The sequence below is a fragment of the Erinaceus europaeus genome, chromosome 4 (genome assembly GCF_950295315.1).
Source record: "Erinaceus europaeus chromosome 4, mEriEur2.1, whole genome shotgun sequence".
NCBI lineage: Eukaryota > Metazoa > Chordata > Mammalia > Eulipotyphla > Erinaceidae > Erinaceus > Erinaceus europaeus.
This window is the reverse complement of record NC_080165.1, coordinates 150,430,233-150,443,614: the sequence shown is the minus strand read 5'-3', so window position 1 is coordinate 150,443,614 and position 13,382 is coordinate 150,430,233. Positions and strand designations below refer to the sequence as shown.

Below are 13,382 nucleotides of genomic sequence, written 5' to 3'. Positions count from 1 at the left end.
GCTGCAGACAGGACACAGGGAAACATGGCTGACTCTGAGCACTACACTCGCTATAGGGTTCTTGCAATCAGTCTTCAGTTGATCAAATGCAGTGACCTTGTAAGTGGGCATTTTACGTGGCCTCCACACTACAGAGTGCCACGGGACAGTGAGCAGCAGTGCACCCAGAGGAGAAGGCCATAGACCTGACCGTCTTTACCTTCTGCATCTTGTTTTTTTAATTCCCTTTTGTTGCCCTTGTTGTCTTATTCTTGTCGTCGTCATTGTTGGGATAGGACAGAGAGAAATGGAGAGAGGAGGGGAAGACAGAGAAGGGGAGAGAAAGACAGACACCTGCAGACCTGCCTCACCGCCTGTGAAGCGACTCCCTGCAGGTGGGGAGCCGGGGGCTCGAACCGGGATCCTCACACTGGTCCCTGCACTTTGCGCCCCGTGCGCTTAATCTACTGCGCTACCGCTCAACTCCCCACCTTCTCCATCGTGTTTACCTGGACTTCGCAGTAATTACTGCCCAGCAAAATTATATATTAATTTTGTAACTTGTTTACAAAATTTTGTAACTGCTTCAATGAGGTGTTACTTTTTTTAAATTTTTTTTTAATATTTATTTTATTTATTGATTCCCTTTTGTTGCCTTTGTTTTATTGTTGTAGTTATTATTGTTGTTGTCGTTGTTGGATAGGACAGAGAGAAATGGAGAGAGGGAGGGGAAGACAGAGAGGAGGAGAGAAAGACAAGACACCTGCAGACCTGCTTCACCGCCTGTGAAGCGACTCCCCTGCAGGTGGGGAGCCGGGGTTCAAACAGGGATCCTTATGCCAGTCCTTGTGCTTTGCGCCACCTGCGCTTAGCCCGCTGCGCTACAGCCCGACTCCCCGAGGTGAGTTACTTTTTAAGATAAACACTCTCTGTCATAAACATACACTCTCTCATAGCAGAGCCCTGCTCAGCTCTGGCTGAGGGCGGTGGTGGGGATTGAACCTGGGACCTCGGAGCCTCTGTCATGACAGTCTTTTCTGCATAATCACTATGCTGCCCCCACAGCCTCAATTTCAATGTCTGAGATGATGGAGGCTGGGCAGTGGCGGACCTGGTTGAGCACACACAGTGCTGTGGGTCAGGATCTGAACTCAAGATCTTCCTCACTTTTTACTTCCTCATGAAACAAAAGGGAAGCTTCATGAGTAGTGAAGCCATGGGGCAGGTACCTCTGTCTCTCACCCTCTCTACCCCCCACATTTGTCCTGTCAAATAGTAAATAAACAAATAAATAAGCAAGAAAAACCACGGCCACCAGCAGCAGTGGATTCATCAGGCATCGAACACCAATGATTACGCTGGTGGTAATAAAAAAATAAATAAAGGGAGGCGGGCGGTAGCACAGCAGGTTAAGCGCAGGTGGTGCAAAGCACAAGGACCAGCATGAGGATCCCGCCGGTTCGAGCCCCCGGCTCCCCACCTGCAGGGGAGTTGCTTCACAGGTGGTGAAGCAGGTCTGCAGGTGTCTGTCTTTCTCTCCCCGTCTTCCCCTCCTCTCTCCATTTCTCTCTGTCCTATCCAACAACTACGACAACAATAATAATAACTACAACAATAAAACAAGGGCAACAAAAGGGGATAAATAAAATAAATATAAAAAATAAATAGATAAAAATAAAACTTTTTAAAAGTAAATGTTTAAGATAACAGATCACCTAAAAATCACAAGCGAAACAGGTTTTACACACAGAAAAATTGAATATCCTACCATCTGATACTCTTTCTCCTCCTCAGTCATCTCCGGCTCACTGTGCTCTTCTTGAGGAACTGGGGACGGACTTCTGGTGACTTTTCCACTGCTTGCAGCCTCAACATTTTCTGTGTCTTCATCTTCCTCATCACTGTCCTAAAAGTAATAGTTTAGCTAGCTTATATTCATGCTTATAATGTCGATGCACTGTCTTTCGAATCCACATTAAAGTATATGAAGCAGATATATCAAAAGAAAGTTTCTCTCTAACCCTGTATTTTCACTGCAGATGTCATCTGGACCATCTCTACATGTGTGGCACGGAGGCTCTGTACTTATGCATCTGGTCTCACTGCATTCCTTCTTTTTATTCAGACGGAAAGACAGCAAGGAGACGCACCATGGCACTGGAGCCTCTCAAGTGGTGCCGAGATGCAAGCCTGGGCCGCGCGTGTGTCAAGACAGGGAGGGTCCTACCTGGGGCTGCCTCCCAGGCCCTATACCTCTCATCTGCTATTTCCAGCGGGGCCTGAAAGGCAGCCTGGAATCATGCAACAGATTGTGACAACCACTACGGACAGCATCTCCCTACCTGAGACAGGGACAGAGTGGTTTTGCACTGCCCCACCCCACAGACCTCTACTAGACTTCTCTGTCTGTTTCTGTTGTGGCCGTGTCTGTATAATCCTATGGCCTCTGTGAGCCGCCCGACCGTCTACCGACCGTCTACCTTCTTGGCGTAGCTTGGGAGGCGGCGCAGTGCCTGCAGTGTTAGAATTTCAAGCATGAGGTCAAGACTTCAGGCCACATGCCAGAGTGAAGCTTTGGTAATGAAGACTTTGGGGGGGATGGAGGGGAAAACCTCGCCCCTTAGTCTGTGTTCCAGTTGGTCTTCTCTTTCTGACCCTCGGCGGTATAGCTCCGCCTCTCTTGGGTCAACTTCTTCCTTTTCCTTTAGGCGGAGTGAGGAGGAGAGGCGGGCACATCACAGCAGCAGAGCACCTCCCGGTACCAGGACCCAGAGCTGGGACAAGTGCACGGCAGGGACGCACCCTACTGTCTGCGCCATCTTTCAGATTCCTGCATAGTCACTTTCCCTTTATATTTGTTTTCCCTTTTTTAAAAAAATATTTATTTATTCCCTTTTTGTTGCCCTTGTTTTATTGTTGTAGTTATTATTGTTGTCGTCGTCGTTGGATAGGAAGAAAGAAATGACAGACACCTGCAGACCTGCTTCACCGCCTGTGAAGCGACTCCCCTGCAGGTGGGGAACCAGGGGCTCGAACCGGGATCCTTACACCGGTCCTTGTGCTTCACGCCACGTGTGCTTAACACCCGCTGCGCTAGCCCCCGATCCCCCACTTTTTTTAAAAGACCTATCTATGAATAGGAGATAAAGAGAACCAAAGGGTCACTTTGAGAGAAACATAGAATGCTGCGGATCAAACTCGGGGCCTCGTCCTATCCACTATACCACCTCCCAAGACACTACAGTCACTCTTGAAGACGCCAGAAATAAAACGGAAAGTGGTTATCTAAACACTACTATAGAAAGGCTACTTTAACTAGAGGAAGAACACACAGCAAAGTCAACGGCATTTGAGAAGAGATGGAGGACAACCTTCAAAGTATATTCTTGATACTAAAAACATCTACTCTGGGGATCCACTGAGTAAGGACTGGATGGCAGCCTCTTTCCTGACTGAAGTTCACAAGTCCCAGGTTCCATGCCTGGCACCATCATATGCAGAGCTAAGCAGTGTTTTGATTAAATAAATAAAAAAAAAAAGGGTGTGTGTGTGTGTGTGTGTGTGTGTGTGTGTGTGTGTGCAACCAGACAGTTTACTTAGTGTATCTGCTTTGCCATACATAAAGCCCAGTTTCAAACCCAAGCCCTTATCTACCTATCTATCTAAAGCTGAGAGTGGTGAAGTCCCAGTGATGGTGGTGATAGTGGAAAAAGAAGAGGAAGAAGAAAGAAAAACACTATTTAGGGTAAAGCAGTGAGTCTGTAACATTCAGAACAATAGTTTGCTGTTGGATGGTACTTTCTGCAAAGAAAATCAATACCTGCTAAAACCTATTACTTTGCTGTTCTTTACTCCTAAAGCAGAAGGTGGTCTTGGCAGAAAGCCCTCTTTGCCTTCTTGACCGAGTAACATTCAGTGAATGACCTGACCTGCTGTCTCGTCAGCTAGGAGCACATGACAGTGAAGCTGAAAAACTGCTAAGTCATTCAATCATCTGCCTGACAAAAGATTTAAAACCTAAAAAGAAGAAGGTGTTATTACGCCACTAGATGTTTAAATGTTCCAAAAGAGCAGATTTCTTTCACTGTCTTATCATCTCTAGGGGTTTAGAGAGGGATACAGACTGGCCAATGTCAAGGCCTGTAACCATCCTGCAGTGCTCTACGGACTCAGCACACCTTTTTTCCTTTCATACCGTCAGTGACGCACACACAAAAACATAGTTCTTGACAAAGAAGTTCAGGACAACGACACCACTTCTTTCTTACGGCTAAAACAGTCCAATCAATTTTAGACAGTAAGTGCATGGAGGTTCCTGTCACGTGATTCAACTTACAAATTTACTCCTCTGAGGCAAACGAGGGCCGTCACCTCCTTCAGCATCATCGGCGGCCTTCTTTTCTTTCTTGGACAACTGTGAACGCTGTTGTTCCATTCTTTCTTTCTCCAACTTCTTCTGTTTTTCACGTTCCATTTTTTCAAGGCCTTCTCGAATCCAAGCTGGAAGAGTTCTGCGTTTCACCGCGTCTGGTTTGCGTATGAAAAAGATTGATGATTCAACTAAGTTAGGATCGTAACGAATGCATGAGTTCCTAACTCTTCAATTTCTATAAATTTTGTGACTTAAACATTTTAAAACCAGAATTTTTGTGTTGAGTGCTTGTAACAAATACCATCATTCTTCAGCAAGACAGTAGTAAAAATAACCCATGAAACATTAGCTGTTCTTGTGAAACTTCTACTTGTTTTTACTGTCACCAGGGTTACTGCTGGGATTGGGAGCCTGTACAACATACTCACAGCACTCCCAGGGCCATTTTCTCCTTCTCTTCTTCTGTTTTTGATAGGACAGAGAGAAACTGAGAGAGGTGGGGGAGACAAGAGGGAAAGGGGAGAAGGGGGGGAGGGGGAGAAGGAGAGAGGGAGAGAGACCGACCAACCTGCAGCCCTGCTTCAATGCTCTTGAAACCCCCCCCCCCCCAGGTGGGGTCAGGGGCAGAGAGACACCTGCAGCCCTGCTTCACCACTCACAAAGCTTTCCCCCTGCAGGTGGGGACAGGGGCTTGAACTCAAGTCCTTGTGCACTGTAATGTGTGCACTTAACCAAGTGTACCACTGCCTGGCCCCCAAAAGTTTATCTCTAATAAAAAAACAAACAAAAAAACCAATTCCCAACACAAGAGGCAGTATTTAGAACACTTTCAGACAGTAAGATAGTTCTTTTCCACACCAGGTAACATGTTAATTATGGCCTACGTAAACAAATAGCTACCGATTTGTGGCGGTTCTTGCTTTACAGGAAGCGTGATAGGTGAACGCTGCCGATCCCTGAAGGTTGACGGCCTTTCTCTCCGATTCTGGGGAGGGGCTGGAGGTCCTGGAGGTCCTGGTTGCCAATAGGGAGGATGAAATCCACCTTGCGGTGGACCAAAAGCAGCCCCATGCTGAAAGAGTATTGCATTTTATTTTTCTTCACATTATGGATAGATCATACTCTCTGGGACACACGTGTGTTATGAACTGGGACAGTAGAAATCCAAGTGTGCAGCAAGTCCAAGGATCCATGGCTCTAGTATTTCTGGAGACCCAAGGACCCAGGCTTGCTTTCTTAAAAACAAAACAACAACAACAACAAAAAAACCACCTTCCCGCCAGTACAAATAGCCATCTAAAATCCAACTGACACACAATGATTTCAAGAATGTAGAAAAGATAGGAATTCATTCATTCATTCTGAATCTACTTATAGACTAATCACATCAGGTAAATGTCCATTTTCCTCTAGCCAGAAATAAAGGAACAGAAAACTTTTATACTTCTTATGAACTCAGTTGTTTGACAATTTCCCAAGACTCGTTATGCAGAGATGAAAGTGAACTGAATCACTGAAATAGCTTGTCATTTCAGAGGCATTATTATTACATGTCATATTCCATGCCAGCATGGGACTTACACACAAGTGGAGCATAAATCAAAGCTGCCCGTCACCACATTTGCTCGAAAGCAAAGCCTGACCTGCCTGTACACCAGGCATGAGTCTGCAATGTCGAAGAGGACCACCGTTTCAAAGTGGACACTAACCACACTTCTGCTCGTTACCCAAAGAATTCATGGGATAACGGATGTTCTTTTCAGCATCTTACATGCTGATAGTGCAGTTTACAAGGTAACAAGTGCCGCCAGTCACTGACTTCAAGACGACAGCTAGCACTGTAATTTCAGACCCCATATAATGACACTTCCCCACGGAGTCCTGCGTCCCGAGGGACGAGGCAGATGCAACAGAGGCAATTATGCCGATTCCACTAGTATGTCATGTCATGTGAGAATGGGAAGTCAGCGCTAGGAGGGAAGCTGCACGAGAAGACCTGCATTTATAGAAAGGTAGTCTGGGTTCTTTATAATGACTTTACTCAAGCCTTAGCTACAGCAACCTAGTATTGATTAAAGTTTGTAACTCCCAAGTATTCTCTGAAACTTATTTAAACATCACTTGAAATTAAAATCAGAAAATAAGACATGCTATATTATTGCACTTACAGTTTTCATTTTATCCAAATTTTCCCTAATGGTCCTTTACAACATTTTCCTAAGCAAATAAGAAGTCAGAAAATAAAAACCTAATGATTTGAATACTACAAACACCAGTAACTTTTCTGAGACATGCGTGCTCTTATCTGTACAAGTTTGGAAAGTGAAATTCATGTTAGGTACGCCTTATGAGACAATTCCAAAGAAAGGATTACGTGCACAACTACAATATTTAAAGCAACAAAATATCTTTCACCTGATAGTCAAACTGGTTCACTGGCCCCACTGCAAAATTATCGGGTGGTCCACCAAAGCTGTGATTGTTCTGGTTAAATATATGCCTGTTGTCAGGGGCAAACTCCCCACTGTCCTGACTGTTGCTGTCTTCGGAAGGAGGAACAATGTCCATTGGGCCTGGTGTTGGTGGCATCCATGGCTGATCTGGAGGGGGGTGTGGGGGCTGCTGGTGCATTCCCCATTCTATTGAGGATTCAGGCATAAAAACATTCAGCAGGGGGTTATAACAAAATCAACACAAATTCTTAAGATCTCAAGAAAGCTAGAATTTTTTTTTCAGTAAAATAATAAAAAAAAAAAATTATGACTTCTTGGTCAAATACCTCTTATAAAGCTTTCAAAAACAATGGACTAATGTAATAACTACTAGTGAGCTAATTACAACTCACCCATACCCTAAACAAATGGAAACCAGATACTCAAAGTTATTTTCAACAAATGTCACAAAATCTGAAACATTTTTCTTGAATTCTTCTACTGCTGTTCAGTAACACCGTAAAAATAACTGCCTGAGGTTTATGTAAATTCTTCCTTCCACAAACACATTTATCCTCACAACATCCCTGTGAGGTAGGGAGATATCATTGCTCTTGCCAATTTCAAGTCACAAAGAAAGCCAGTATAATAAAAGTGGGGGTTGGGATGTCAGGTTGAATCATTTATAACCTTGAACTTTTCAAATAATTTTCAAACTTGGGGAATATGGGTCACTTCAAGAAAGCTAGATATAAACCATCTCACAGTATCAAAGTTGAGAACACTCACTGTCCTTTTAAAGTGACGTTAAATAGTATCAATTCCAGTTTTCCACTGTCATTGAGGAACTTTTAGTAATAACAGCAAAAGGGGGCTTGACTTCATCATTAGCACACTCAGGTGTCAGATCTAGAAGAAATATAAGATTTCTCTATAATTTGAAGTGATTTTGAAAAATAATAATGCATGTCATGGAAAGCGGAGTTAGAATCAATTTACGTAACATTGTGAAGTAAAAAAGAAAACAAATGAACAGACAAAAAGTAAAACGCGTTAAAAACGTGGAAGATCTTTGTTACTGGGGAAAAAAAAACGGGAGGAGGAAGATGGGTAGATGGTCAGGGCAGAGCACATGTGAGACTAGCCTGTGACATAGTGACACGATTTTTCTCTAGAGGCTAGACATATTTTGCTTTGCCAGTGCCGCCTCTGAAAAGGCCAGAGGTCGCACCAGAGACAAAGAATGCTTTCCTGCCTACTTGCCAAAGTGTGGTTTCCAGTGTTCCCGGCCCTGTCAGCCTAGGAATGAAGAACCAAGAGGAAGAACCAAGCTGAGTGGCACAGTGCTGGCAGACTGAGTACAGAATCACTTTAACCACACAAATTCACAGTCAAATCTAACTGAAAACGCCTATTCTGTAAAGAACATTAAGTGCAAGAAGTCTTAAGATTAGGCAGATTTAACTACTTGATTTTAACTATCTTTTAAAGTCCTAAAGTTTAGAAAACATACAACAAACCTGGTTGCCACATTCTGTTAAAGTTTGAATCCCCTTGAAAATTCCCATGACTGTTTGGGCCAGATTCCATTGCAGACGCGTCCTGTCCGTTGGGCATCATTCCCGGCGGGTGCTCTACAATGCTCTGCTGTCCTGAAGCTTCTCTTTGAGCAATCCAAGCTTGAGCCAATGCAGCCCAGTCAATCTGGCCTAACGTGATTCAACATAGCAGAATTTAGCCTTCGGAACACGTCGGAGCTAGAAGAATAGTGCCTCTATGGAAAATGACCGTCTTGTAAGTCTTTATTAGATTTACAACATTTCAGAATACTATAGTTGGAAGTACGCTTAGGAAATAATCCATATTCTGGTTAGAAAATTATCTTAAAAAAATATGTAACAATTCCATAAAAATAACTTGTAAATTTATCATGGGCTGGGGAGACAGCGTAATGGTCATGCAGAAGGACTGTCGTGCTGAGGCTCTGAGGTCCAAGACTCAATCCCCAGCACCAGCATAAGCCAGAGCTGAGCAGTGCACTGGTCGGGGTCTCTCCCTCCCTCCCTGCACTCACTAAAATAAATAAAATGCTGGGGAGGAAAAAAGAGAGAATGAAATAAAGAAATCAATTTATCCTCTTGGGGCCTGCAAGGTGGCGCAGAGAATAAATGCTGGAACCTCAGCATTAGCTACTGAGTTCGATCCATGGCTATGCAAACGCCAGTGTGATGCTGTGTCTCTCTTCTCCTTCAAATTACGTCGCTCATCCCTTACCTTAGATTGTTTTTTAAAAGCTCTCCCTTAAAAAAAAAAAGGGGGGGAGTCGGGCTGTAGCACAACGGGTTAAGCGCAGGTGGCACAAAGCGCAAGGACCGGCATAAGGATCCCGGTTCGAGCCCCCGGCTCCCCACCTGCAGGGGAGTCGCTTCACAGGCGGTGAAGCAGGTCTGCAGGTGTCTGTCTTTCTCTCCTCCTCTCTGTCTTCCCCTCCTCTCTCCATTTCTCTCTGTCCTATCCAACAATGACAACAACAATAATAACTACAACAATAAAACAACAAGGGCAACAAAGGGAATAAATAAATAAAATAAAATTTAAAAAAAGGTTCAGAAGCCAGTTCAGCAAGCACTGTGTGGGGCTCTGGACTGGACCCCGCACCAAGTGGGAGCGCCTGGGCAGCACCAAAGCAGGCCAGTGGGTGGTGACCATCTCGCTCTCGGGCAGCCTCGCTAAGACAAGGGCTAGGAGCCCACTGAGTGAGTGGCGCCACATTTACCCAAGGGCTTCAGTCCCTTTCTCAAAGCTACATTAAACAAACAAATAAATAAATAAGGATCGCAAAGCCTTCTTTATTTCTTAACCACTCACTTTTTCCTTAAGACAGCGTACTACTCAGGCTGACCTGAGGATAGCTAGCCACTGGTTCTGCAGTCATCCCCTCTAGGCAAAGTCATTCACCATTTAAGCTTCACAGTCCTCCCCCCGTCTAAAAGGCTCTCCTTTCCTTGTCAAATGTCTATACTTAACATTTTAAGATTTAATAGTAGTAAAGAAAGCAAAGAATAAGTAGAGTATTTTACACATCTATTTAGTAAAACAAACTAGATTATCCCATATGTTAGGTGGTAATACAAATTAGCAAAACCCCTATCAAGTTCAACCGGCCAGTGTGCATCTGAAACTGCTCACAGTAATGGGCAGCTGTGTTGCAACATATCAAGTTCTTGAATTTTCTCCTAAGAAAATAACTGGGTAAGTGATTAATGACACACACACACACACACACACACACACACACGATAGACGTGTCTAACTATGGTAATTACTTCAAATGTAAGAGAGAGAGAGAGAGGGCGAAAAAAGAAAAAGGAAAAGCCTACAATCATCCAAAATAGATTTGTTACGGAATTTTAAAACTGAACGCCATGTAACTACTCAAAAAAAAAATCAGGTCAACACAAAAGGGAATGAGTCACAGAGATGACACAAACTGGCCATGTTAACTGCTGGCTGAGCAGTGCACAGGACTCCCTGGATGCTTTCCCACTTACGTTTGACACAGTCCATCAAAAAGGTCATTTGAATAACATTTTAAATGGAACGAGTGACTGTCAGCTGGCCACGGCTGCGCCACAGAGCTGTGACCTTTAGGGCCAGGAGACCGCACAGCAGCTCAAGCACAGCACTTGCAGGACTCAGGACCTGGGTTCGGTCCCTAGACTACACACACCAGAGCAGTGCTCTGGTCTCCCTCTCGTGAAATAAATCTTAAAAATTTTTTAAAAAAAAATTAACGATTTAAGAGAAGCATGCTTTACTGAAGACTTCCCAGGGCCAGGCAGCGGCACGCCTTGTCCAGCACACGTCACCATGCACAGGACCTGGCCGGGTCAAGACCCAGGTGCCCACCTGCAGGAGGGAAGCTGCACAAGTGGGTGAAGCCACGGTGCTGGTCTTTCTCTCTGCCCCCCTCTCCTCTCAATTTCTATGTCTCTAACCAGTAAATCAAATCACACACCCCCCCTTTTTTAAAGAAAAAGCTTAAAGTCTTTCCTTCTCGAGGAAAACGTATAATAAGCCAGTGTTCATTCCACCCTTGGAAGAAGTCTGCCAGGGAAACCCAGTCCCTGATGTGTAAGCTATGGCGAGACTATTTATGAGGAAGGGCTACATTCTAATACTCTGAAGCCCGGATCATAAGGGATCCATCAAGCCGCCCCGAACCCATCTCCTTCAACCCCATCTCCGTGCGGCTGCCCTCCCCTACCTTCCGCGTTCAGCGTTTCCTTACTTGGGTCCTGTTGGTGCTGGAATGACTGCATCCACTGCTGTTGGTTCAAGGGCCACTGCTGCCAAGGCTGTCCTCCTTGATCCCACATCCTGACTTTTAAATATATTTGATTTTCTATCTTTAATAAAATAAACATAGTTTAAAAATGAGAGTTCTTTAAATTTAAAAGCTCACACATCAGATGTTATTATATGATGCTATAAGTACGTGATCAGGGCCGTACAATTCTGGGCAACAGGCTCTTGGAATTTTTAAGTTGGCAGGAAAGAGCAGAAAGTGCCATGTTACTGTTGGTAGTTCAATGGCAAGCACTGTTCTCATTCAATTTAGCTCAAAAAGAGAGAGAAAAACCTCACCTTCACCAATGTGTCTCTAGAAATGAATTATTTTGAAAGTTTTACAAAAAGCAAAACAAAAAACCAAAAAGGTCAATTTCCCACCGCCACCCCCTTCCCAAGACTTCTGGAAGAAAATCATCAAGTAACTTCAAATGATAATGGAAATTCTGTCTGAAAGAGCTAAAACTGGCAAACCTCACAAAATAAAACAATTCAGATAGTCTTAGAAGAAAAGGCAATGGAAAGCAGATATTTAAAGATCAAGCTCCTAGGTGTCTCCTCACGAGGCATATCTTATGTCTCTCGAATCTTTTATATTTAATAAAAAAAACGTTTAACTACCAATACATGCCAATGGACATCTCAGAGCCCAACTCCAGTGTGAAGTGACAGGGAAGAGAAATAAAGTAAACAGTAAAAGACGGACCAGTCAGACACATTAGCAGATGAGACACTCTACAAAAGCAACTGTTACAGGGCAAAGCGAGGGCCTGCTAACAACCACCAGTAGATCACACACTAGATCACACACTAGATCACACACTAGATCACACCCGTCTATTTTCCTGTCAATTAGAAATAAAAAAGAAATCTTGACATTTTCTTGAAGGGGCATAATGTTATGTAAGGTTTCCATGCCTGAGGCTCTGCGGTTCCAGGTTCAATCCCCAGCGCCACCACAAGCCAGTTAAGCATTAAAACAGATAAAGTATCTTTTTAAGTTGGCTTGGAACAGTGAAGCCCCAGCAACAACCAAAGAAAGAGTTAGAATAGATGGAGAATCTTTTTAGAGACAATCCCCTGAGCCTAATGTCCTGGAGACAACCCTAGTATGCCACTGAGGTGCTGGGCTCCTTTCTCTCAAGAGAAGCGGGGAGGAGGGGCCTCAGAAGGTGGCCATCCACATGCCGTCAGGAGGTGCCCGGTTCAGTCCCCGCCAAATGTCTTGTAGCAAAATGGTGCTCTGACCTGCCTCTCCAGCTCATGAAATTCTCTTTCACGTGTAATAAAAATGTTTAAAAAAAGAAAAATGAGGGGGTCGGGCGGTGGCGCAGCGGGTTAAGCGCAGGTGGCGCAAAGCACAAGGACCGGCATAAGGATCCCGGTTCGAGCCCCCGGCTCCCCACCTGCAGGGGAGTCGCTTCCCAGGCGGTGAAGCAGGTCTGCAGGTGTCTGTCTTTCTCTCCCCCTCTCTGTCTTCCCCTCCTCTCTCCATTTCTCTCTGTCCTATCCAACAATGACAACATCAATAACAATAATAACTACAACAACAATGAAAAACAACAAGGACAACAAAAGAGAAAATAAATAAATAAAATATAAAAAAATTAAAAAAAAAAGAAAAGAAAAAAGAGGGAGTCAGGTGGTAGTGCAGTGTGTTAAGCTCACATGCCACAAAGCCCAAGGTCCTAGTTCAAGCCCTGCAGGGGCGTCGCTTCCCAGGCGGTGAAGCAGGTCTGCAGGTGTCTGTCTTTCTCTCCCCCTCTCTGTCTTCCCCTCCTCTCTCCATTTCTCTCTGTGCTATCCAACAACGACGACATCAATAATAACAACAATAGTAACCATAACAACGATAAAACAACCAGGGCAACAAAAGGGGGAAAATGGCCTCCAGGAGCAGTGGATTTATGGTGCAGACACTGAGCCCCAGCGATAACCCTGGAAGCGAAAGAAAGAGCAAGCGAGCGAGCCTAGGTCACACGTTTCAAGCAGTGTGTGCCTCTTCATCTTTGTGAGCTCGCGCCAAGCATATAGCAGGCATATAATAAATATTTACTAGCAATGCTTCCAGACACATTCTTTCCTAAAAACAAGATAAAAGTAACCTCAAGTATTGCCAGCTCACAAAGCAGGAGAACGAAATTAAAGGAAAGGCAGATAAGCAGCGCCCAGCTCAAGTAAGAGAAGCCGGAGAGCAGCGAGTGTCAGGAGTGTCAGGCCCAGGGAGGCTCTGAGCGCTAGAGCGGCCG

The 13,382-nt window shown here is 44.5% G+C and overlaps 1 protein-coding gene across 10 annotated transcripts in view; it reads right to left on the bottom strand.

Moving 5' to 3' along the window:
- The window catches only part of PNISR (PNN interacting serine and arginine rich protein), a 31,455-nt gene that overhangs the window by 5,997 nt on the left and 12,076 nt on the right, over nt 1–13,382 (bottom strand). For 4 of the 10 annotated variants that reach the window (XM_060190724.1, XM_060190723.1, XM_060190729.1 and 1 more), the window contains 6 exons: nt 11,051–11,192; nt 8,304–8,492; nt 6,767–6,990; nt 5,252–5,423; nt 4,316–4,506; nt 1,748–1,885 (listed from right to left, as the gene is read on the bottom strand). In XM_060190724.1, coding sequence (XP_060046707.1) covers nt 1,748–1,885; nt 4,316–4,506; nt 5,252–5,423; nt 6,767–6,990; nt 8,304–8,492; nt 11,051–11,162 — 1,026 coding nt within the window. In that variant the 5' untranslated portion in view covers nt 11,163–11,192. The remainder of the gene's footprint in view (nt 1–1,747; nt 1,886–4,315; nt 4,507–5,251; nt 5,424–6,766; nt 6,991–8,303; nt 8,493–11,050; nt 11,193–13,382) is intronic. The other 6 variants (XM_060190726.1, XM_060190725.1, XM_060190727.1 and 3 more) reach the window with 4 other exon arrangements.